Below are 25,965 nucleotides of genomic sequence, written 5' to 3'. Positions count from 1 at the left end.
TGGCATCCTTAGTGGGCTGGCCTCCAGCAAGTCCCTAACCACTTCTGAGCTCATTTTGTAAAATGAAAGTAGACTCTACCAGGATCAGTTGTTTTTAGCATGATAATCCGTATGAGGTGTGTGTGTGTTTCCCCAGGGGCAGTGATTCTGAATTCGCCAATTCAATTGCTTGAGGTGACTTTATAGAAAACAACTGTTGCTGATGAAGCTCTATTGCGTGTGGCCTGTGTTTCCTTTCTAAAGTCTGAGCTCTGAACTATCACTGAGCCCCAGGGGTCAAACAAGGGACTGCGGACAGAAATTTTGGAGGAGGCAAAAATAATTGGTTTTAACTAGTGTCTAAGATATTACAGGTAGATATTCTGTTCTATGAAGTGAAAGTAACATATTCAGAGTTTAAAAGTGGGTTTGAATTACAGGCATTAGTGTATTTTCTTTTGGGGTAAAGAGGATGTACAAGTCTAAAATGAGACATTCTTCGGACCAGCAATTAACATCTTATATAACACTTTATACTTATACAATTTGGGTCAGAACGGAAGAAATCTGCTAATTTTTGCAGAACTATTTTTTTAGAAATATTCTTGTCATTAGGATAAAAATAAAAACAATCTACTAAGAGGAAGAAATGTTCTTTTAAAAATCACCTCTTAATATTGCTAGTTAGAAAATATCATGCAGAACGTGTCTTAGAAACAGATTATTCCACTTATGTATGTCAAAAATCTGCTTCTCCTCTAGTGTACCTCGCCTGTGTCTCCCCTGGGTTCAATAGCTACAAGGTTTTTGGAGGAGGAGGAACTTCGGTCTCATCATATACTCGAGCGTCTGGACGCCCACATTGAGGAACTGAAGAGAGAGAGTGAAAAGACAGTGAGACAATTCACAACCTTAAAGTAGCTTCTTCAGGAAAATCACAAACTTGGAAATAAAAACAGACACACGAGAGTTACTGTCATCTGAAGTAGTAGCTCTTTAAACAGGGAGATATAAAACCGTAGCGCTGTAGTGAAGAGATCTGAAAGACGGAGCCTTCTCCAAGGCATTTCCACCGCATGGTCTGTTTTGAAGGACCTTTCCCAGCAACTAACTTTTGTAAGAATAAACCACTTTGCTAGACTTGTTTCTCATTTATGTTTATTATCGGAAAGTGGTACCTTCTCTTGCTGACTTGAATGTGACTAGCTATAGGCTAAAATAGAGATGTTCTGGTACGTGTTGAAAATCAAGTAACTACAAGAACATCTTTGAGGGAAGTAGGTAGGAGTATGGATTTAGTCACACTGATCTGATTGATGTGTTGGTTTTGCTGCTTACTAGCCAGTGGGGCTGGTCATGTGCAGGGTGGGCTGGAGGAATATAAAGGGGTTAAAGCACTTTGACAGGAAGGCTTCTTGCTCAGGGCACAGTACGAGAGAGAGGTGGAGGGAGAGATGGGTTGGTTCTAGTGAGTGCTGCCCATGGACCATCCCATGGAAACATCCCATTTCTAAGAGGATCAAGTGGGAGACAAAGATCTCAATGTGCGGGAGGGATTTGAAACCTTGGAGAGTTGATAAGATCCACCTGATAAGATCTACCAAGGAGGGAGTGGAGAGGAGCAGGATGCCAGGCTTGGGGCCCTGAAGGGTGGCAGCCTGTGAGGATCATAGGAAGTAGATGAGCAGAGAGGTAGGATGTGCAGTTAGAGACAAGGTGACCCGTAGCGTGCCCGCCAGCTCAAGGACAGGGCTGCTGTGGTTCCCTCTCCACTGGCGCTTTCCTGTCGGCATGTGGACACCCTGGGAGTGCTCCTTTCTTTAGAACACCTCATGCCTCCCTGTCTCCTGCTCCACATAGTTGCTCCTCTTCACTCATGTCTGCAGTGACTATGTGCACCTCACCTCCCACTTTCTTCTTGATCCTCCAACTCCACCCCATCCCCACCAGGAAGCTGCTTTCTTGCCCTTGAGGTCCCCAGGGATCTAGTTGGTCCCTGAGCATTATTTCACACAGTTGCTTCTCCCTCTTTGTTTCCTGGTCTCTATGACCTTACACTCCTGGCTTCCCTCCTATTTCACTGGCCACTCCATCTCATTGTAGTTTTCTGGCTTTTCCTCGTCTGAAGTCCCCCCTCTACCCTGGACCAAGACATGGGTTTTCTCACTCAGCATACTCCCCTAGAATATTCCATTCGAGCCTCAAGCTTTGACTACCATCCACAGGCCAGTGGCCCCTACCTTAAAAACTAATGTGGAACTCTCCTCAGAGCTACTGTCTTAGATGCCTGCTTATGGACCATCTTCACCTGAATGTCGGATGAGCATCTCTGCATTCTCACAATATTCCATGCCAGGACGGTGTCCTGTTTGCCAGTTGCTAGAAGTTGTCCTTAATCCCTGCCTCACTCACACCTCCATATCCAAACCTTTGGGAGGCCCTGTCAGTGCTGCCTCCAAAAATCTCAGATCAAAACACTGTCTCTTCTTCACCACCATCACCCTGACCCAGGCTAACCCATCACCCTGACCCAGGCTAACCCATCTCTCACTTAGATTCTGGCAGGAGCCTTCTAACTGCTACTACTCCTACCTCTGGCCCCAATAATTCATTCTTCTCAGCCTTCAGAGTTATCCCTTAGAAATGGAAATGAGCAGTGTCACCGCTCCCTCCCTTGAAACCCTTCAAAGGGTCCTTCCTGCACTCAGGATAGATCCGAACTGCTTGCCACAGCCCACAAGGCCCCCTTCACCCACCCCATCATCTTTCCTGCTCCAGCCACGCTGGCCTCCTTGCTGTTTCCTGACGGCAGCCAGCTTCACCTGTGAGGGCCCGTGCTTGCTGTTTACCTGGAATCCCTCTCACCTGGCCCGTGCTTGCTGTTTACCTGGAATCCCTCTCACCTGGCCCGTGCTTGCTGTTTACCTGGAATCCCTCTCACCTGGCCCGTGATTGGTGTTTTCTCCTCTCAGCTCTGCACTCACAGGTCCCCTTCCCTGATTGCTGCACCTGAGACCTGCTCCGCCCAATTTCTCCAGCTCATTCCCTGAGTTATTTCCTTCTTGTGCTCACCCCTCTCTGAAATCATATTTTTATTTGGTTTATGTTTTTATTGTTTATTTCTACCTTAGGATTAGGCTCCTTGAGGACAAGGACTTTGTCTCATTTGTAGTAGGGTCCCCATCCCCCAGCTCCAGCCCAGCACTTGGGCGGAGCTCAGATGGTTTGAATCAGCAGGTAAATGTGCTTCCTCAGATGCACTGCATTTTCCCTTCGCGCCTCTGCACGTGCTGTGCTGTGGGTCAGCGTCCTCTTCCCACGCACTCTCACGAGTCTCTGTTATCTTGCTTCGGAAAGCATTCCCACACCCCGGTCCAGACCCAAGGAGACTCTCTCCTCATTTCTCATGTGTGGGCTGCTCTCAAAGCACTAGCCACACTGTGCTCTTCTCTTTGAATTTCGCCTCCCACTGAATGGAACCTCCCTAAAAGCAGGGGCCAGGTCCTGCCCAGAGCCTCAGCATGCTGCCTAAGACACAGTCAGTACTAAGCAAGTACTGGATGGATGAAAATCACTACCCTCCTGGGCTTTCTTACACTAACCTATAAAATGGGGTCATTACCTCATGGGGTGGGGAGGGTTTACTGAAAATACAGGTCTGGCCCCACCAGTGTGGCTCAGCCATTGAGCATCGACCCATGAACCAGGAGGTCAGGGTTCGATTCCTGGTCAGGGCACATGCCCAGGTTGCAGGCTCAATCTCTAGTAGAGAGCGTACAGGAGGCAGTCGATCAATGATTCTCATCATTGATGTTTCTATCTCTCCCTCTCCCTTCCTCTCTGAAATCGATAAAAACATATTAATATATATAGTCCTGACGGGGCCTTGCAGACTCGAAAAATACTACACCGGTGTGGGTTGCTATGAGGGGATTTCTGAGTTTCAGACTGTCCCAAACTTCTGCTTAAACTATGCAGAGTTCAACCCCTGCTTCTGAAATTGTCACAGGACACACTGACGAGGAGACAGTGACGGACTCTCATCATCGGACATACCTAAGGCATCATAAAGTCCGATGTACTTCCTTAATGTACACTATTGTTTAAAGTTGAAGCAGCAAACTGGCTGTCTAAGTTTGGCAGAGCATTTGCCTGTAATTTAATCTCTCAGCTTCACTTTTCAGAAAGATGATGCCAGATATTAAAATATGTCAAAACAAAATTTGAGTTAGTTTCTTAGTACACATTTTAGAAAGCCTCTCAGTGATCAGGTACCCGCATAAGTAGGAAAGATGGGATGCTGCAGTCCACTTTTGGTGTTGATAGGTAATGTTTTGTTGGGTGAGTTATGCCTCTTGGCCTGGACGCCTCCTGACATTGACTGGATTTCGGTGCTGATTTAGCCCAAGAGGACAAAGTTGGGTTCCCATTGTGGGATGGACACCAGCTGTCCATGGAGCCTCATTTAATCTCAAGTCTAGGACGCAGTGGATGTCATGGTCCCCAGGTGACAGGGAGGATTTAAGTGGCTTGCCCAGGGTCCTAATGCCCAGGCTCCTTCTAGCAGAGCCTAAGGATAGAGGGTCGACTGCAGGCAGAGGACCCCGTTCCTAATCCTAGCTCTGCCATTTACTCGCTCTGTGACCTTGGGTAAATTAATTAACCTCTCCATGCCTCAGTTTTCTCATCTGCAAAGTGGGGGGAAATAAAAAATCATACCCAACTCACAGGGTTTTTGTGAATGTTAAGTTAACATGTGGAAAGCTCTTAGATCAGTGCCCGGCCTAGTAAGTGCTATGGAAGTATCTTGTTGAATAGAAAAAATACAGCACTCTGTGTTTCTGTATGTCTACAAGAAAAATCCCACCTTCCCTCTTATACGCAGACACACAACACCTGGTAAATTATGGGTGAGGATTATCTGCTTGCAAAACACCCCGAGTCCAGTACCTCAAAGTTGCAGGTGAGAAAAAGAACTATAAAATAAGCGCCGTCACTGAGAACATACTAGTATATCAAGCAAACAAACAGTTGTCATGAATTGCATTCAAGCGCAGAATGGCAAGGCTAGAAAAAGTAATGGGTTGACTTGTTCTAGAAGCAGTTTGAGATAGAAATAGAAAAATGCATCAAAAAGGAGCAAATGGTGGATTTAGGCCAAAGGGGAAACAAGGGCCGTAAATGTTGATTCACAGGTGAGCAGCTAGTCCGTCCAGCTGCTGGAGGCAGGCGGAAAAATGGCCTCTGAGCTTCTTAAGAGCAAAAGCAAACCATGATGACTTAAAAGCATTATGGTGCCACCAGATGAAAGCAGACTGGGCTCAGGAGAAGCATTTTCCTGCATGTGTGCTGCACTGGGCTGGGTGCATGAGCACGCGGAGAGGTCCCACGTTGTTTCCATAACTGCTAGTTGTGGGGAGCGGCTACAGTGTTTGGACAGGTTCAAGCCTCAGACTAATGAGAGGGCACAGTCCTCTCATGGCCACGTGCAAGTCCCAGCTTCGAGAGCAGAGCCCTCCCAGCACAATTATACCCAAAAGCTATAGTTGTGAGCTTGAACCTATGGTCCGAACACGTGGCCCCACGTGCCTGCGTGATGTGGGCTTAATAGAGTTCAGGTGCATGTAATTGAGTAGATTCAAAACCCAGGAGAAGGTTGTAACCACGCCCTTACTTTGCCTGTGGAATCTGGCTATAAAATAAAGACACGGCTTACAAGCTGTGGCACTGTCTCTCTCCATCAGAGCGGGCAGCGTCCCACCCAGACCCAGCTTTCTTCTCTTGTCTGTCTTTTCCAAATCCTTCACTGCCCCCTCTCAGGTTCACCCTTGGCTGAGCTGGCGCGGCACATAAGGTGCCCTGGGGCTGAGTATGCCATGGCCGTGCCGGCTCGCCACAGCTAGTGACAGGAGGGTGTGTACAGCTTCCTTACAGTTGCTTTAGGACAGGCCGATGGCATAGACTGAGGTGCAGTTTGGAGGAAGCCGTCCTGAGAGGGTCCTGAAGCTCTCGTGTCCTGGCTTGATCAAGGGGGACATTTGGAAGAATGGAGGGCTGCAATCTTTTGTAAAGGCCACTTCTCCACAGTGCAATTTTGATACTTCAAATAACACAGTTCACTCTCCCACCCTCTCCCTTCCCCCCGCCACGGGAACCTAGAATTTGGAAATTTTATGTTGTCCATTACGGCCACATTCAAATGGTTTGACAATCCGATTGGAAGAAGTTTATGCTCCTCTTACTGGTATGAAAAGAAAGAACCTAATCAAGGCAATGCTCGAGCGGTGCTAGGCCCAGGGGCTTCCTTATGTTAAATGCAATGCATAAATCTGCATATGTGTATTTCTCTGAGGGAGCGAGTCTGCAGTTTTCATCAGACGCCAGGATATCTGTGAGCCAAAACAAGATTAAGAACCACAACTTTAGGGGCTGGAACTCTCCCAGCATGGTGTTCTGGAGAGAGATGAGATTGCAGGAGCCCAAGTCCATTGAGGCTGAGTTTTAAAGTGAACAGTCATTAAAAGGTGAAGGAATGATCAGTAAGTGCACAGGGTTCCCTGTTGCAATTATGAAAATGTTCAAAAATCAATTGTGATGGTTGCCTAACTCTGACTGTAACACAAGTAAAAACTATTGCACACTTCTAATGGGTGAATTAGACGGTATGTGAATTACAACTTAATTAAGATCTTACCAAAGACAGACTCTGATGGGTAGCAATACCTACAAATCCAAGCTTACATTCAGAAACCATCACAGTGCACGCAGCACAGGCTGTTCCAACATTTCCTGTTTTCCACTCTCCACTCACACTCCACAGTGGCGGTGGCAGCCATCTTTGGGGAGTTGGCGATCAAGCTCCATCTGAATAAGTGCTGTGGGTGGGGGTTCTGCACCCTGAGGTCACGTAGGGAGGGGCTTTGCCAGGGCCCACACTCTGCAAGGCTCCTCTCCCTCTAACAGCAGGGTCTTGGGTTGCCTGTGAGGGGAGCAGTTTCCAGGATTACTGAGGGTTCTGGCAGCCAAGCCCCTAATAACCAGCCAGGCCAAGCTTCTGGGCTAAGCATGTTGTACGTAGGGGCTGCAGGAATGCTCAGCACCAACCTCAGTGGTGAGACGTGGACTGTTTACAGAACATTTGAGAGAGGGTTATAGACCACTGATGGGAAATGTGGTACAATGGGGGCTGTGCCCTAAGACTGCTTGGCAAGTCCCCCAACATCTGGCATGGCTGGGCAAAATAAAGAGAAGCCAGGCGCGTGACGTGAGCCCGCGCCTGTCTTCAGCTGTGGAAAATGGATCAGCGGTGAGGCTAGTTTGCCCAGAGCTTTAACAGAACAGCCATCCCGTAGGAGGCACCCGGTGTGGGTGAGCTCACTGCCCGTTCCCAGCGCTGTCCTGATGCCCATGGCACGGGCTTGGGGAAGCAATGGGGCCTCTAGGTAGGCTGTCTCCTGGATTTGTCTTACCTCAGATGAACAGCATAAACTGAAACCAGTCCCTGGACCTTCCTGCAATCTAGGAGACATGTCTCAGATCCTCAGCCTAAACTTATGTGGAGAGCAGCTACAGTGTTTGGACAGGTTCAAGACTCGGACTAATGAGAGGGCACAGTCCTCTCATGGCCACGTGCAAGTCCCAACTTGGAGGGCAGAGCCCGCCCAGCACAATTATAGCCAAAAGCTATAGTTGTAAGCTTGAACCTATGGTCCGAACACGTGGCCCCACGTGCCTGAGTGATGTGGGCTTGATAGAGTTCAGGTGCATGTAATTGAGTAGATTAGAACAGTGTAAACATTTGACCGCGCCTCATGGAATCTGGCTATAAAATAAAGACTTGGCTTGCGGGCACCGTCGCAGTCTCTCCATCAGAGAAGCAGCATCCCACCAAGACCCAGCTTTCATTCTCTTGTCTGTCTTTTCTCAATCCTTCACCGCCCCACTCAGATTCACCCTTGGTCGTGCTGGCGCGGCACAAACTTAAATGTAGGAGTGTCTTCTACCAATTAATCTCTCAGCCATGATTGAGCATAGTCTTTGCTGCCAGCAGGAACATGGGCTGCAAATGTGCAGGTCCTTATGTATCCCCATAGTGAGCAGTGGCTGGGGCAGGAGTCCAGTGGCTTCCCTGGGGACATCCCTCCTGGTAGAGAGGCCCCTCAGCCCAGCATAGCACCCTGGCAGCAGCCTGTTCATATTAATATGTGCTAGACTGTGGAAAAAGAATGGGAAAGTTCTAGACTGATGGTAGGTTCAACCTGCCACCTTCGGCATGGGCTAACATTTGTAGACGAAGATCTCTTTATTTGGCTCCAAAAAGGTTTAACACTAACACATTTTTTAATGACACCAAGCAATTCCAGTCTCTTCCCAGGCTAAGTCATTCCTTAAATCCACATTTCTCAAACTGTCTTCCAGAGATCTGAAATTTTTCAACGTGTTAATAAGTGTTCCTTAGAAATATGCCAAAGCAGAATGGGAAAGACTATGCATCGTAGCCCCAGGCCCAGGGCCAAGTTGGAGCTGGGAGAGTTGCCTCTCTTCCTCCCACTGGCCAGATCCCTCTATCCCTCTCCCTGCTGGCCTCCCGGATTGCTTCCCAAGTCCCTGGGAGCTGGTGGTCTGAACTCTACGTTCAAAACTTAGAGTTTTGAACCTTCCGTGTGCCAGCGACTTCTTTGACAGTGGCGGAGCCTATGGATCCCTGAGAATAATGATTAAGTGCATAACAGTGTTAAAAAGAAAACCAATTATATCGGCATTCAGTTATCAACACCTAAGAAAAACAAATTTGTGATATAATACGTGCCTCTATTAATTCATTAAGTAACATGACCAAGCAGCAGGTCTATCCCCTCCTATGCTTTGAAGCAAGGATGCATGAAAATAATATTTTGAGGTGTCTGCCACACTGTAATGAAATATGAAAAGATCTGGTTTCCATGGGAAGAAAGCCCCAGGTCTGCCAGCACTGCTGTGGCTCATCGCCTAGAATCCTAATGGAATAAAAGCTCAAGTTCAGGGAGAGCTATTGAGGATAAGGATGTCAGTGTTTCCTATCCAAATTCACAGAGCCCTAAATTCTGTCTTTGGACCCCATAGTAGGGAGTCTGTGGACTCCAGGTTAAGAGGCCCTGAGCTTCCTTATGCTTTACCTCCTGTCTGGTCAGTCTGGTTGTCTGTGAACATTCACTTGTGTAGAGGGGGCAGTACTTGTGCTTAGGGTCACCTGTCACACAAGAACTTAGTCTTTAAATGGATGGGACCGCAAACCGACTTACACACATTCATGGCACACCTTTGGGCATCTTGGAGAACTAGTGTTGTACATTAGGCAAGTCAGAGCATTCCACCTGGGCTACTGGCGAGCCTTGGGGTCTTAGAAGCCCTTCACATTTGGGGTGGCCAGGCCAAGCCCAGGATGGCCAGAGCTTCTGGCTTGGAGCTCCTTGGAGGAAAGCCAGGTTTGGCTAAACAACCCATAAGTCTCTGTACAGTACAAACCCAATGAATGACACATGGCATCTTGGGCTTGCTGCATGTGACCAAGGGGAAGCTGGACCACTTGTCCATCTCCTTTGATCCTGTGGACAATGGGCGGGGGCCCCTGGCATATTGGAGAAGCTGGTGCTCTGCACTCAAGGGGAAGTTTGCAGTCCCAGTGCAGCTGCCTGGGGACAGTAAGGCAAGGGACAGATGGAGGGTGGTTGGTATAGGAAGGCCAGGTGGAGTTCCTATGGGTGCAGCTCTAGATAGCATGTCCAAATCTATGACAAAATCAATGGTCTGAATCTTTCTGGAATCTCAACTCATGTATTTTGGACCCTTGGCCTAAAGATAAATATCACAAACAAGGCCAAAAGTATTTCTCCAGCCATGGTCATTGAATTGTGGCTGTCTGCTGGCATGCCCTGCTGCCTCTCACCCCAAGCCAACTGCAGGATAACTGATCCAATAAGAAATTCCTGTTTTGCATTATTTAACACTGGATCTGAAAATGTTTGATTGGATTTAAAATCTATTCATAATACTACCAGAAACTTCAACAGTAAATTTGCCAGTGTATGAAAAGGAATTACAATTAGAGTCTTTAAATACAATTTGTATTGATGTAATTTTCAAATTAATGTTGTAATGAAACTTACCACTACTTTGCAAAGTTTCTCATCACAGCACACTAGGAAGAATTTAAAGACAATAAAGACATTGTTAATTTAAAAACATCGTGATCAGAAATTGTGTGTAACAATTTCAAGCATAAATCCTGATATAAAAAGTTAAGGTCACGAAAGAAGGCTCAGAGTTTTCATTAAAGTTTCTTGAAAAGATCATATTGGAAGTTTCATATAAATCCAATGTCTTTCCTAATACTTGCATTTTATTTTTATCATCATAATTAAATACTGCAGAGAAAATGTAATGAAATTTGTTCCCTGTGGGCACACTTAAATCCTCTTTCGGTTTCCCCCAGAGGGCTGTGCAAATACTATTGTCTATGCTTTTCGGGGGAGGTCCTCTCAAATATTCAGCCATGAGGTGAGAGACCTTGTGGCGAGGACCTGATAAGTTGTAGGCCAGCCCTTCCACCTCTTCCTTTCTGCCTCAGCTAAAATATTTCTGCAGTTAAAACCTCTTTTGATTAACGGTTAAACATATGTGGGTTACCCAGATGGCAATTCATCCATTTATTAATTCATTCATCAAATGTTTAATCAAGCAAACCTCTGATCTTAGAAGACTGAGCTCCTGCTAATTCCCTGAAGATGCCACACAGACCCCAGCTCCCTTCACGCTCCCAAAATCTCTGACAAGTGCATACGGCGGACACACCTGCGCTTTTAGCAATTTGCATTACCAGTGCTTACAGTCAGCTCAGTGCCAGGGCCATGGGGCCCAGTGGAATGAGTCTGAGAGCGAAGAGGAATGCCTCAAAGCCGCCTAGCCACTCAGCAGCTGTCTGCCCGTGGGCGGTTCTTCCTGTGCAGAGAGCGGACTCTGATCCTCCCTCAGCAAGGCTGCTACCGCCCAGGTGAGACGCTGAATGCTGAAGGGGGAAGAGAATCAAAAAAAGCTGTAGATGAGGCCTCAGCGGTCGCATCAGGCATGGCAGAGGGCAGCTGTGGGAGAGCACCCGCTCAGGGTCAGCAGCTGACCCGGCCTCGGGGCCTGGGAGACCATCAGAGGGGCAGGAAGGGGTCACTGGATAGTCGAGTCAGTCTGTCCAAAGGTGGCCTGCGGCTTGGTTTTCTTTGGAGGTTTTCACAGGCTTCTTGGGAGATGCTGGCCAGTCAGCTTGTAATGTGATTTCCTGATTGGCACTGATTAACCATTTGTACGCCATAAGCGTCTATAGACGCAAGCGGCGGACTTTTTTTTAATTAAATTCAAAATATCGTGACAGTTAACTGGTTAACTTTTCTTTTTTTTTTAAAACATTGTGTAGGCTGAACAGCAAAGTTTGCAACCTCTGGCCACACCAGTGTTGGGATAATAAAGATGGGCCCATTACCACAGGCACGGTCCCCAGGAAAAGGCGTGGGGAGGGCGGCAGGAGGAGGCCACTTGCCTTGTCTGCAGGGTTCCCAGGGACATTGATGCCACAAAAGCTGGTCACGCACCACGTGTGAACTCCATCCTCCAGGGAGGAAGGGCTCATTTTGCAAAGAGTTTAACTTCTAGGAAGCGCGAAACCCATAAAACTTCTGGAAGAAAACAGGAGACAATCATTGTGAGCCTGGGTCAGACAAAGATTCTATTTTTTAAAATGGTGGCACGGATCATCTCTTTCCTCTTGGGTTTAAGAAATGCCAACACCTCATATACGCTTCAAAGCTTACATAGAATAAAAGGTTTTTGAAAACTGCTTTGTGGCCCCTTCTAATGCCATACCCTCCCTTCTGTCTCCAGGAGCAAGTTCTCCTGGTGACAGCGCTGACACTTCACAGCCATATTTTTGTGTGTGTTGTACACCTGCGCAAAGAATACATAGCACAGTTTCATGCATCGTGACTGTATTTATATACACTAGAAACAATTACATAACGAGCTTGAAATTGATACCATTTCCACATCATAACTACACACCTGATAATACCTAGAAGCCTATCTAATAAAAGATATGCAAGACTCCACAGAAATCTGCTGCACCTCGCCGAGAGGAAGTTAAGAAGAGGCCCCCTCATTCTCCGAGGTGGGAGATGGGAGAGGGAGGATGGGGTTGGAAAGGCATCCAATGTCCACACACTGCCTGACCCACCAGTATTCATAACGTGGACATTATTATGACCATGGAAATATCAGGATGCAGTGGACTATAATTAATGTGACTTCCACCATGGAGTTGGCATTTGTTTTGTTCTCTGCATACCTTTCACCAAATAGTCCCCCAAACTCCTTAATGTCACTACAAAATTCCCTCAAAAAAGTCACCTGCATCAGGGGCCCAGTTGATGGGTCCCCTTTTATTGTCTCCTAAGGCGGGCTTCCTGGGCGGGTCTGCCCTGCTCCTCTCTAGACGGGTTTGATCCTTCCTGCTGGCTGCACAGCCAGACACACCCCTATGCTCCCTAGGCTCCCTTTGTCTCTCATCAGGGTAGGATTCCCCCAGCCCCAAGCGGACTCTGTTCTTGGTTTACACCCTCATTGGGTAGCACTCTCTGCCGGTGGAAGAGCTCCTGGGAAGCTCTAACGCCTTTTATGTCCTCATCTTGAACATCACACACCCTCCTTTCTGCCACATTCTGTTTGCTAGTAGGGAATCACCAAATACAGCTCCCACTTTAGGTGGATGGGAATTGCGAAAGGGGTAGGGGTATCAAAGAATTTGTGGGCATAACGTTCAAGCCCCACAGACGTCATCTGTAAGCAGAGGGGGTCCTAGGGGGTCCCGGTTCTTTCACTGGAGTCCTGCTCACCGAACCTGTGGGTCTTGTCTTGGGCTGCTCAGATAGGACTCTTCCAGTCTGTGCTTGGAGAGTATAAGCCAGGTGGCCAGGTTTGGGGTGCTAAGGTGGATAGAGGCTTGGGGTGGTCTCACCATTCAGTATACAAGTTGTACATATTTTTATTTCCTGTCATGTCATCAGTTTGGCTCAAATAGACTCTTATTAGTTGTACATATTTTTAAACTCTTATCTTTCTTCCGTGGCTTCCGATGTTGGCTTGCAGGCTTTCTTGAGTGGGAGAGTTTCCTCTCTCTGGGATCCCCTTCCCTATATCGAAGTTACAGCTGTTCTACTGGGCTCCCAGACCCCAGACTAGAGCTGGGCTTTGTACAGATGGCTCAGGGCTTCCTGCCGGGTGGTCCGGACTCTAAAAGGTAAGATCACGAGCCAGTGGGCACATTGGCTCATTTGGACCAATTTAAGGCCATTACCCATGAGGGAAGGGCCTTTAGAACAGAGGTGTCCAATAATGTAACAGCAGCTCGAGGAAAGGGGAGCTCCTGGTCTCCGGGAGGATTCCAGGAGAGGCAGGGAGTCTGGTGTTGGAAACAGGATTTCTTCTTGTAGAGCCTGAAATCAGTGACGGCCATGGCTCCATGAGGGGCCTGGGCCTTTGGATTCTTCAGCGAACAGTATCACCCTCATATGTGGTGACCACTGTGCTGTGTGTGTGTGTGTGTGGCGGGGGGGGGGGGGGGTGGGGGGGAGGCGGGGGAAGGGCGGGGATGACAGCCAGCCCTCCCTGAGCACTGGCTGTGTGCTGGGGACTGGCCTGTTCCCTGTGTGGGTGTTAGCTCATTCCATCCCCACAAGAAACTTACGTGACCAGGCTCTGAGTGTCATCCCTTTAGCTGCCATGGAAGCTGAGACAGGCGGCGGCAGAGCTGGGGTAGCACTCCTCACGGTGTCCCATCCTGCTGTGTCCCCCAGGGTCTGAGCCCAGGCCCCCAGCCTCAGGACGGCCGGAGCTCTGTGAGGAGGCCTCCAGCTAGCTGCAGGGCTTCCCCGGTCCAAGCCATGTTTGGAGAAGGGAAGAGAGCCTTCGATCCCATAGTCGTGGCTCTTGACTGCGCAGGACGGCTTTCAGTCAAACAGGGACCAGCGGCTGAGAGGTCATCTTTCCAGAAAGAAGCCCATTCGCCTCTTCTATTTTTCCTTTTTATTGAATGAATTGGAGTGACACTGGTTAACAAAATCATACTGATGTCAGGTGCACAATTCCACAACACGTCATCTGGACACTGTCCCCTGTGTTCACCACCCCACGTCGAGTCTCTGTCCATCACTGTTTATTCCCCCACCCCCCTCCTCCACCTCCCACACCCCCAGTCGCTTCTTTTAAAAATGGTCTTTCAACACCCTCGCTGAGCTTTAAAAATGTCAAGCGAAGCTTTTACTGACAGCGGGCTTCCGCCCATGACCAGGTGACATCTTCTCCTCGTTGTGCTTCTCCTGGGAGAGGGGAAGGGGATCCGATGCCGGTGAAATGGGTGCCCGCGCGTGCCTGGTGCCCACGCTCGCCCCAGGCCCGTGGGCGGATGACCACAGAGGAGCTGGGGGTGGGGGACAGCCTCCAAATGCTCTGGCATCTCGGTTGTGCTCAATTTTTCATAACATAAAATGTTAAATTTCAGACCCTCCGGGTGTTCACATACATACAGATACACACACATCGCGGGGTCTTCACCGGGCAATTTGCAATTCTGCGGTCATTTTGCTTTAAATAAACGTTTCCTCATTTCCCCTTATCACCGTTGTTTGTCCATATGGGAGCTGCCGGGGCCCCTCACTCCTGACATCTGGGCTGCATTAATGATGCTGCACAATTGTTCCTGGTCACTCACGGAGTGGCTGCCTGCTGCCCTCGCTCCACAAGCCTGTCCACAGAACTCCCTGCCCCCCTAGAGGGGGGCGCCTGGGTCTCCCACACCCACGGTGAGATGATGGCTGATTCCTTGTGTCAGGGAGGCAGCCAGCCGTCCCTTTGATGAAAACAAAGGATGCCAGCAAGCGCTGAAGGCGGAGGCTCCCTGGGAAGAAGGGCGCTCCTCCCATCGATCCGTTGCCCTGATTGCACGCATGCCCAGCCAGGTGGCCATTTCTTTCTTCCTGGAAACAAACATTCCCCACAGGGCCCTGCTTACACTGCGTTAGTTAGCGGGGATGAAGGAGGAAAGAACTATTTAGCGGTTGTAACTCAACAGTCTTTTCGGTCAACAGCCCATGTAAATAAATCCAGTGATGTGTTCATTCATTTCTGAAATGACATATTGATGTTCACTTCAGATTTACTGATCACTTATTCTAAAGGCAAGGCATTGTTTGATCATGGAGATGAAATAGCAAAGGAGGTTGGCTCAGGTTCGCTCCTCCTGGAGCAAAAGGTCTGTGCACTTGTGTGCTAAGGTGGGTACGTGGAGTGGCACCTCCTGGAGCCCAGAGGTGGTCAGGGGGCCTCCAGCGCATCCTTGAACACACGGTTTGGTAGTTGACTGGCTGTCAGTCAGTGGGCTAGGTTGCTGGGAAGCCAGTGCTCACCCATGGATCGGAATCACCTCCTTTGGTATTGTGGTCTTAGCCTGATTTGGCTGCCTTTAAGTCAGGATTGGCAAATGCATGGCATACCTCACCCTTCAATCGAGGGGCTGTGGCTCCCTAGCTAATCACAGCACTCTTTCCTGCAGAGCTCGATGTGACCTCAGAATCCTTCTTAACCCTGTGCTCCAGGCAAACAGTGGCCAAACATCTGGAGAGCTGGTGTCAGGTAAGGCATGAAACACTTGGCAGGCTCTGTCCAGGTTTCCTTCTCATTCTCAAACCCTCCCGAAGCAGCTTTGCCACCCGGAAGTGCCCAGAACCTCGAGGCTCATTGTCTCTGACACCTCACCCTGCAGGCGTTCCCTGCAGGACCCGCCCTGAGGACAGCCTTGCTCGAAGAACCCAGCTCTGACTGTTCCCTGGAGCACTGTTTTCTAACGAGCAACTCTCCTGGAGACAGTCCCACACCGGGTGGGAAATGTTTATGCATTTTGCTCTTAAATAACCAAAGATTTGCCATCCCACAGCTCTTTCCTAAGATAGCGTGTTCTCCTGGGACTCAGGAGCTTTCTCAGGAAGGCTTATTTGTCGGGCTCCGTTTGGCTGGGTGTGGGTGGGACCAGCGGATGCCCTCAGCTCGGTCTGTGTGCTTTTCAACAGGAGCACCCAGCTGAGGGTATGGGATCTCATTTAAACGGGGCTGGGGGTGGGGGAAATCTGGGCAGGGCCCCTAACTAGATTGAGGAAAGGAAATGCCATAAAGCTATTCATGGCCCCAGGGAGTCCCTGAGCGTCCTCTGCTACCCACCTACCTGTGGGTACCATGACTTATAAGGTGTGGCTTTCTCACCTTCAGGGCTGCACCCTGCCTCAGGTCCCCACCTGGCCGTGGTGCTCAGCCATCCTACACACTGTCGCCTGAGAGTGAGGACTGCAGCACCTGGCTTCGGAGCCCCCCAAAACGGCGGGGATTCTGGGATGTTTCCTGCCTCCTGATTAAGAGCAGTTTTTGTTTGAAGACCCACCTTTCCCATCAGTGCCTGAGGCAAATGATGCCTTCTCCAAAGGTGGATGGCCCACTTCTTCAGGAAGGCTTTCATGGAAACCTTGTCTTAACACCACCCAATAGTCCTGGTGTTCACATAAGAGGGGGAGCCATGGGGCAGGTAGGTAGAGGGTTCCTGCCATCATAGGAAGCAGTCACCATCGCGTAACGGAGAGATGAGGAGGGCTTGAATTACGGCAAAGGCCGTGCAATGGAGTGGACGTGGAATTACTAGTAGAAGAGTAGGTCAGATATGAGCCACAGGCAGCATAGACTACATTTCACCATTGGGCGGGAGGTGGGGGTGGGGGAGTGGGGGAGGGGGATGAAGGAGTCACTAGTGGCCACCAGCAGTTTAACTTCGGTACCTGGGGGATAGGGAGGCATTTGCTGCCTTGAGGGCCCAGGGGGAGTTAAGAAAAGTGACTTTGGTTCAGTATCTTCTGACTCTGGGATGCCTGTGAGACATCTGAGAGAGGACGTCTCAGCTGCCGCCTGACTTTTCGTTTTCTTGCGTTCTGCTTGCAAAATCAGAGAGAAGCAACTTAGTGTCAGGGGCTGTTGCTTCCCCTTTGCTCTGAGGCGGGGTTCTCTCCAGCCCCTTGCCCTCAGGCGAGAGAGAAGCCAGCAGCACCGTCTGCTGGGGGCTGCAGGGCGGGCTCTCAACGCAGCGGGGCCCTTCAGATGTTCTGCAACTGACAATCCCAGGTCTACCGCCTGCCAGCACCTGTTCTACGAGACACAGCATCACAGGCTCTTCCGACTGGAAGGGACGTTAGAGGTCACCAGTCCAGCCTCGGGTTGGCATTTTCAGAGTGTTCTAATAATTCGGGAGTTCCTCCGTTTAGTCACGCCAAGACTGTTTCTTCTGACTCCCCTGAACATGCTGTTAAAGGCAGGGTTCCCCTGAGGGCCTCCTTCCTGAGGAGGCGCATGCTGGGACTCCTGTTCGTGGATCTCGCAGTGAGGGCCACGACCGGGCGGTTTGGGAAAACACATTCTTTTTGTCCTTCACCGCACAGCTACGAGAATGGTCTCCATGGTTACAGCCGCTTCCTAGAGGTGTCTATAGATTTTCATTTGCTATATTTCCCTAAATGTCTAATTTATGAATAATCTGTTTAGAAAGCCTGCTGGAAAGTTTCTGCATGTATATGACTGACTATCAAGAAATATATATTTATATATTCAAATAAAAAAATACGGCGAGAGGCATTTTGGGTAGATACTTTTTTTTCTCTCCCACTAAAAACAGAAATTCGGACTGACTTTAAAAATTTCAAGTTAAACAAGATTCAATGAAAGAAACACTGCCTTCATGTTCTTCAAAGGCATGTGAGCCAGAGAGGGGCGGGAGCTAACCTAATTATGTTTTCTTTAATGTGAAGTAGCTATTTGCCTGACATGCCGTTTGCATCTCACCACCACATTCAAATGGCTGGGACATTGATTTTCCCCCTCCCATCCCTCGGGCTTCCTTTGAACATGAAAGTGTTTCTTCGTGTGTGTGTGTGTGTGTGTGTGTGTGTGTGTGTGTGTGTGTTTCCCCTTTTTGTGAGAGCAGTGATAAGAATGGATCAATAATTACATTGTTGGATAAAAATGAATATAAATTTTATTGAAAAACAACACCAGCAACAATGTGGGAAAAGCATACTCAACAGCCACCGGCCCACACAACTCGATGCACGCATAATGAAGAGTAATCACGTCGGGAAGATGTCCAACCAGCCATTCCAAAGGAAAAGAAATGACAGACCTCAGGTCACCTGACGTGGGACACAGATGCCCACCGCGAAGGACGGCAACACCGCTGGCCCTGTGTTGGCTGCAGGCGGTCAGGTGGGGCGGGTTTGGAGAGAGCCTGGTCCTCGCCGTTAGCGTGGCTTCTAACACCTTTCCACGTCCCAGGCCCTTTGAGAAGAGGATTTCACAGACTCTCTCGGCAACTTGTCCCTCCTGTTAACAGGAAACAGTTCTTTATGTCTAGCCTAAATCCTTCATGCTCCAGTTCATCTATTTACTTCCCTTTAATCTCAGCAGGCTGTGTGTGGAGTCTGTCCTGGTGGGACAATGTTACGTATGGGGAACTCACAAGGATCAGAACCAGACTGAAAACGGAGCCCAGCTGTGCTGGAGCCGCTTCCCAAACAAGCTGAAACGAAGTTACTTGCCTTCGCGGGTGTAGCCCATTTGCTCCTGCACCCTCCTTCCCTCCCTCCCGAACCCAGAACCCACCGCACCTTTCCGCCTGCGGCCTGAGGGCTGGCCATCCTGGACTTGCCAGCCACAGCTCTCTGAGTTTGATCGGCTTCGGTCCTTCACTGGCATAGTAATGAGAGTGCTCAAAGCTGTCCCATCCTGTCCCACGTCCAGTGTTTCTGCTTCGGGGATTTCGGGGCCAAGCACGCCCGAATCCTGTCATAGTCCGTGTCTTCTCGCCAGGCAGTCCCCCAGGCTCGCTTCACAGCTTGTGCGTGGCAAAAATGTGCTCGGTGTGCACACGAGAAAGCACGGAGAAGCCACGAGAGAGCACCAAGTGAATTTAACACAAACATCTCAGCAGCACTTAACAAATTCTGCAGAAAAACCCTGGCGAGAGGGTCAGCCTCGCGGAGGTGTGCAGCGACGACAGTTCTGCACATTGGGCACCAGGGGGCGCCCGTGCCATTCCACCGGCCGCGGGGACTCAAAGCCGGGGAAACAAAGACGGGGATTTGAATAAAAGACTTCAAAAAATGCAACCCCAAATTCCACCCTGAGCAGCATGCGTGTAAAAATTCATGAATATGGGATTTCATTTCATGTATTTTTACTTCGGTGGAAAAGAAATGCAGGTGATTTTCTGGCTGTGTCGACAGCTGTCTTTACAACCGGCGTGCCTGGTTAAATGAGGAGGGAAGGGCAGGCGATGCCCTGCAGGCACTTTGAGAGGCTGGGCCTCCGTCTCTGGACAGCTCCAGTTTTGCTGGGTGGCATCCTCTGCAGGGTCCAGAATATACTGATTAGGTGTATGGCTTTTAAAGAGATGCGTGTCTTTCTCTGCAGGAGGCGGCCCGCTCTGGGTCCAGTGAATGACAGGAGTCATGGAAGGCACTTATTATTTTGATGAAACAGCACATTCCTTTCAGCCCATAAAATCAAAGGTGTGAGAAAAGGCTGTTTTGAGGGTGTAAGCACTCCCCTTGCTTCCCTGTGGCGGAGCACAGCGGTTCCTTCTCCCAGCCTTTGTGTGCTCTCCGGGCGAGTGACATGGTGCTGAATGCCTGGGTGGCAGAGCCTGCCAGAAGGCACTGGACGCAGGCCAGGGTCGCTCAGCCCCCGTGGGGGTACTCCCCTCGTGTCCCAGGGCCGCCGGCCTGGTGGGGGATGATGGAACTTCGGACAGGTCTGGGTGAGGAGGCTGCTGCCACCCACCCTGAGCTCTGGGATGAGGGGCAGGGCCCCCCTTTGTTTCCTCTGTAGCCCCAGCATGTAGCACAGTGCCTGGTGCTTATTAAATACCCCCACAAACACGGGTGGAATACTACACCAATGTGAGGATGAAGGCAGAGGAGGCTGAGGGCGCCTGGCTGACCCTGGCTGTGGCTGAGCCTGGGGGCAGTTGGAACAGCCGTGGGGGGAGGAAGTGCTGGGCAGTGCTGGCTCTCAGGGGTGGGGGGCGCTGAGATAGGCAGAGGCCACAGAGCTGGAGAAGCCAGGAGGTCAGCAGGGCCACCTGGAGAGTCTCTGTGTGTCGGATGGTGTTGCATCAGCCATGCAGGGCATTCTCCATCCTTCTCTCCCCCCTGCCCCTGCAGGAGCCGGCCTTTCCACGGTTGCCATGGCAACGCCTGCCAGAGGTGCTGCTGAGGGCCAGCTGGACAGTCTCGGACCTGAGTAAGCAAGAGACTCCGGACTGTTCCCATGGAAGGTGGGATCCCGAGGGTCTCTCTTGTCAGAGAAAGGGAGGGAGATGGGATAGGGATGAGCACAAAAACTGCTCCCAGGGCAGGCTGAGGCCCCCCCAGCTGTGGCTTTGTTGGTGGGGACTCCTGGGGCCTGCAGAGTCCTAGTATCTGGGATCCTCGTTGGCATTGCAGGGTTGCACTCCTCCCTCGCCTGGCCTCCCGCCCAGGTCTGTGTTTAGGGTTATCCACAAGGCTCCCCAGGGGCCAGCAGGCCTCTTGAGGCTCCCTGTGCAGGGTGCAGGCTCAGAGAGGGCCTGGAAGGGCACCCCCAACTGACCCAACGGTCTGCAGGCTCCTCTGGGAGCACAGAGCCGGAGGTCTCGGCCCTTGCTTCAGCACTGAGCTGTGGATGTCAGAGTTGCCTTTGGCAAAGATCTGCCAGGATACCCAAGAGTGGGCACTGGCTTCTCTCTGCTTCACAGTCTCCTCATCACATCTCTGTTGCCACATTTCCAGTGTACACAGGGGTGGTGGGGGCCACCAGCCTCCAGCCAGTTCGGGGAGCTCCCATCCTCTTCACACCTTTCCCCCCTGGGCTCTCGAAAAGCAAGAAGCACCTAATGAAGAGACAGCAGGAATTCGGAAGATGGTCAGGTCTGGGGAACAAATGATAGTCCCACCTGGGATCCAGGAGTGAGTGAGAAACACTGTGATGCTACTGGGAAGGGGCCGGGGATGGAAGGCGACTCAGCCTTGCAAATCATGTCCCTCTGGGGCCCAACAGAGCATGAATTCTCTCCCCAGCATGTGAAGAGCTCCCAGCCTGGCCAGCACCCCTGCTTCCCCACATCAGCCCTACAACAATGACAACAGCATGAACACGAGAAGGGGCATCTGGGCAGTGGTGTACAGTTTACAATACCGTGGATTTACATAGCACCTTTTTCTTCTAAGGGGCCTTTGCCTCTGTCCCCTCAGCCATCGCCACCACTGAGCGAAGCCCTCAGAACACAAACATCACAGCTCCGGCAGCAGGGCGGGGAGACGGAGGCAGAGGCCTGGGAGTGATTCCATGCAGACTCAGTGGTGTCCAGGGCTCTCTGCACTTCCCTGGGGCCCTCCCTGGCGGGGTAACAGGGCCCGGGCCCTCACTGGTCGTTCACTTTATATTTCAGGATGTAGGAATAGAAATTGTGGTTGGCGTTCTCCAGCACCATGACGTAGACTTCCTGGCAGCCGGCCGTGCTGCAGCTGCCCTCCCAGTAGCCCTCGCTGTTCAGGGTCAGGGGCCACGTGTCCTGCCCCTTCACCAGGGCTTTGGCGACACCGTGCAGCTTCAACTTGAATGGGACGTTGCGGTTGGCAGGAAGCACACCCGACAGAGGCTCCAGCAGCTCGTTGTCCTGCCCCCAGTTACCAAAGCTCTCGGGGAACATGGGCCAGTTCACCTTGGTGTTGGAACAGCACAGGAGATAATTGAAGACAAAGGCATAGTTGCCCGGTTCCTGCCTCTTCTTGACGAAGATCTTGAGGGCAAACTTGCCGGCGTGGGGCAGCTGGACTTTCAGCTCTGTCCGCTTCTCCCGGTGCAGCTGGAAGATGTAGCGCCGCTGCGTCTCCTCGGTGATGGGGCCGTCGTCCCCGTGCAGGGAAGCCAGGACGCTGATGCCCTCCTCCACGCCGAAGCTGATGGAGCAGCGCCCATCGCTGGTGTGGATGATGGGGTCAGGGTGGGAGGGCTTTCGGATGCCCATCTGCTCCGAGAACCAGCTGGGGCCCACGGGCTGGTGCAGCTCCGATGGCAGCCGCACCCCCACGTCCACGTAGTTACACTTGAGCGTGTACTCCAGCACGGAGCTGTAGATGTCGGAGTTGCCTTTGGCAAAGATCTGCAGCTTGTGGGTGCCCATGGTTGGAGGGTAGACATCCAGCTTCATCCCGTTCTGCTGGAGTCTCAGCAGCCCGTGCTCCTGCTTGCCATTGAGCATGAACATGAACAGGGTCGGGGCACAGCTCTCCACGGTGATTGTGGCCTTCCCGTTCACTGTGGAGGGAAAGCCAAGGCCGGGTGAGATGGGTTCAGCCTGTGATGATGTGCTGGTAAATGGGTAACAGCTGGCTCTCTGGATGCAAAACCCTGACTTGTAGTGTTTGCCCCTTTCCGTGGTGTAAATACTTTCACCATGATTGATTTTAAGTGTCCAATGTGATGTCCCCAAACATGACATAAGCCAACTGCAGCACCCCCCTGGGAGGGTCCCCCTACCTGCTGTAGGTGGTTCTCTTTGAGGGAGTTGAAACCTGGGGTCTCAAGAAAACAACCTGCCCCCAGCTGTCTGTGCTCACCGCACTCATCTGATTCACCTTATGGAAGCTGCATGGAGGCCTAGCCTGATTCCAGAGCAGGGGAGGGGCCCAGGAGTGAGGAGGGTCCGGGCTCTGGTTGCAGAGCCACCCTGTGACCATTTCCTCCAAGTCCTGAGCCTTGCTTTCACACCGCTCCCTCCAGCATCTGCTTATTACAGTGACAACAGCTGTCACGTCAACACATCACCTTAAAAATGGTTTGGAATGGCGTCACTCCTGCGGACTGTGCTCAAAGGGTGGGGCTGCTTCCTTGCTCTACCCCCCTCTGCCTCATGCTTCCTCATGGGCGTGTCTTAGCCATGTTTGTGGAGTGAAGATCCAGTGGGTGCACGGGCAGGTCTTTGGCCTCAGCCCTCCCTCTGCCTCTCCCCTTACCCTCTCAGGCACTGCCAACTCCTCACCCACCTTACACCCCCAAACCCCTCCCCATGGCAGGTCCCCTCTATCCATTTGGCTCTGAAATCTGGCCTCTGTCTCCATTCTCAAAGTCTTCAGTGGCTTTCTTGGAGAACCCAGGCTGCAGGCCACACCCTCTCCTCCCCTTGGGCCACCACCCTCTCCAGCTTGGCCCCTCTTTCCATTCCTCTGACTGCCGACTGCTCTCATTCCTTCCCTTTCCATTACACTAACTGTGGGGTTCTTTGTGCTTTCTGCTATTTTCGTTTTCTACACTCTTTGACTATGGCCTTCAGGACCTATGGGACACCTGTCCCAAGGTCACCTCCCAAGAAAGTGACCAAGAACAATAGAGGGTTACAACCCTCTCCCTTCACTTCCTCTTCTAAGTCAGCTCAGTGGGCAGAGCTATCTCAGCCCTCAACTGCTCATGGCCCCGTCCTGTTCCACCTAACATCTGAGTTGGTTGTGAGGTGCCCCTGCAATTCACGTTTGATGTGTGGGACACTGGCCGGGGCCTGCACACGGCAGCCTGAGGGCTCCTGTGAAAATATCCCCCCTGCCTCTCCTGGGCTCACTTCTGCGGTCACCATCCAACAGCAGACCATTGCCCAGGCCTGGCCAGCGCCAGGGGCCTCCTCCTCAGGGCCACAGGGCGTTCTCTCACATCCTCCAGGGGCACTGCCCTTCACCCCCAGGACCCTCTCACCTGTTCTTCCCCTCCACAGCATCCCCCAAACCTGGGCAAGACCTGACTGCCAAGGAGTCTTCCAGACCCCCCAGATGAGGCTGAGCATCCTGAAGGCCCCTCTCCCGTCCTGTCTCCCTTTCAGAAACGTAGCACTGCTGTCATGAATTTGTCTTATTTTAAAAAATATTTTTATTGATTTCAGAGAGGAAGGGAGAGAGAGAGGGAGATAGAAATATCACTGACAAGAGAAACTCATTGATCGGCTGCCTCCTACACGCCCCCTACCTTAGATCGTTGATCGACTGCCTCCTACACGCCCCCTACCTCAGATCAACCCCGCAACCTGGGCAGGTGCCCTGACCAGGAATGGAAATAATAGTGGAGAAAAGGACATAAGAATAGAGCCACAGTTGTTTAAGAATTATTCACCTTGCGAGCTACAGGTAAGAAGGTTTCTTACAGACCTGAGGAAACTGGAGGATGTGCGCAAGAAGAAAACAGAGCTGTAAAAAGATAAGAGACACCTGGGCCCTCAAGTTTGCCTCAGGAATGCTGACCATTCTCTGTCCCAGGAAATGGCAAGCTGTTTTACTACTACTGAAAATTAACTACCTTGTTATCGGACTTCAAGATCCTGGAAGGAGACACACAGACACACAGACCCCGGGCCCTGCAGCCATGTCCTCCCCTCCTCACCACCATCCCCCTTGCATACAGCCTTTCTTCCTTATTCCTATACTAGAGGCCCAATGCACAAAATTCGTGCAAGAGTAGGCCTTCCTTCCCCCGGCTGCTGGCACCAGTTTCCCTCTGGCACCTGGGACCTGGGCTTCCCTCTAGCCGCCAGCAGGAACCCGGGACCCAGACTTCCCTCGAAGCCTCGGCTTTTGTCTGGAAGGTCATCCGGGAGGACGTCTGGTCTAATTAGCATATTAAACTTTTGTTATTATAGATAATCAGCCAGCTCCTAGGAGGTGGGAGAGCAGATTTTCACGGATGACCTGCTGCCTCCCCTAGTGGCAGCATATGTGAGCATTACTGGAATAAATGCTCACATAGGATTCAACTCTGTCTCTGCTTAATTGGCTCAGGTAGTAACAGGCAGCCCGGACCCATGGATTGTCAGGTTTCAGAACTGTGACCTCCTGGTTCATAGGTCAACATGCAACCACTGAGCCACACTGGCCAGGCATGAATTCATTTTGTGTAATGTCTGTCCTCCCTGCTGGGTGGGGGTGCTGTGGCCAAGGGGCCCTCCTTTTCTGCTTGTCCCAGTACCACCCGAGGGTTCTTGGCAAAGGTGAGTATTACAGCTGGGGAGACACAAATAAAGGGCTGGGGCCGCCTGGGGTCGTAGGAGCCCGTGTCCACTTTGTCCCTTTCTCCTCCCGCCCCCTTCATGGCCCTCTCAGAAAGGAAGGGAGAGAGAGAGCTCACTGCTCTCAGTGGCTTGCCACCCCACTGCCCTGTGTCTTCTTCCTGTCCTGCTTGTGCACCCCGGTTTCCCTCTTCTGCTTCCTCCCCACCCCCACTCTTAACTAGCTCCAACCCAGAGGCATTCTTTACATATGCATCTCGAGTATGGAATCACATTGCAGATTACTATCTAAGAAAGCAGCCGTGCTGACATTTCTTGCAAAGGCACAGTCAACTTGGTGGCACGAGTTAGATGTTGGTGTGCCTGGTGCATTCGTCTCTGTGGCTCCTCAGACGACAGGCTCCCCACCTGAGGAGACCCTGGCAGCCCAGGCCATCCTGCCTCCGCTCAGGCCAGTGGCCTCCCGCTGTTATTTCAGTAGCAGGAGCCCCCGGGTGTTTGAGTTTTAAAAAGTAAGCTGGATTCAGCCTGGTTAAGGAAACCCTTGTGAGGCAGAGGGACAAGGCAGCTGGAACTAACACAGCTGCCCCCATCCCCTGGCAGTGGGCCCACCCACAGGCCACCCTGTGTGTGCGACCACTAGTGTGAGCTCAAGCCTTCCGTCCTGAGAGCACACAGGCCCCCTGGGATTGGAGAGGGAGAGCCCTGCAGGCCGTCCTTCGTTGAGGTGGAGGGGAGCACTGACCAGCTGTGCTGAGCCCTGTGGTGTGCCCAGCCCAGGACCAGGCACCAGGGCC

General features: G+C 51.1%; 2 protein-coding genes across 13 annotated transcripts in view; one reads left to right on the top strand and one right to left on the bottom strand.

Moving 5' to 3' along the window:
- Positions 1-1,119, top strand: part of CEP63 (centrosomal protein 63) — a 41,807-nt gene extending 40,688 nt beyond the window's left edge. For all 12 annotated transcript variants that reach the window (XM_036332524.1, XM_036332519.1, XM_036332523.1 and 9 more), the window contains one exon: positions 742-1,119. In XM_036332524.1, the coding sequence (XP_036188417.1) occupies positions 742-900 (159 nt within the window). In that variant the 3' untranslated portion in view covers positions 901-1,119. The remainder of the gene's footprint in view (positions 1-741) is intronic.
- Positions 1,120-18,113: 16,994 nt separating this feature from the next.
- KY (kyphoscoliosis peptidase) overlaps positions 18,114-25,965 on the bottom strand; it is a 44,304-nt gene continuing 36,452 nt past the window's right edge. The window contains exons 11-12 of the mRNA XM_036332517.1: positions 18,750-22,440; positions 18,114-18,465 (exon numbers count right to left, since the gene is read on the bottom strand). Coding sequence (XP_036188410.1) covers positions 21,545-22,440 — 896 coding nt within the window. The 3' untranslated portion in view covers positions 18,114-18,465; positions 18,750-21,544. The remainder of the gene's footprint in view (positions 18,466-18,749; positions 22,441-25,965) is intronic.

This window comes from Myotis myotis, unplaced genomic scaffold, assembly GCF_014108235.1.
Source record: "Myotis myotis isolate mMyoMyo1 unplaced genomic scaffold, mMyoMyo1.p scaffold_m19_p_13, whole genome shotgun sequence".
Lineage (NCBI taxonomy): Eukaryota > Metazoa > Chordata > Mammalia > Chiroptera > Vespertilionidae > Myotis > Myotis myotis.
This window is presented reverse-complemented; position numbering and strand designations above follow the sequence as displayed.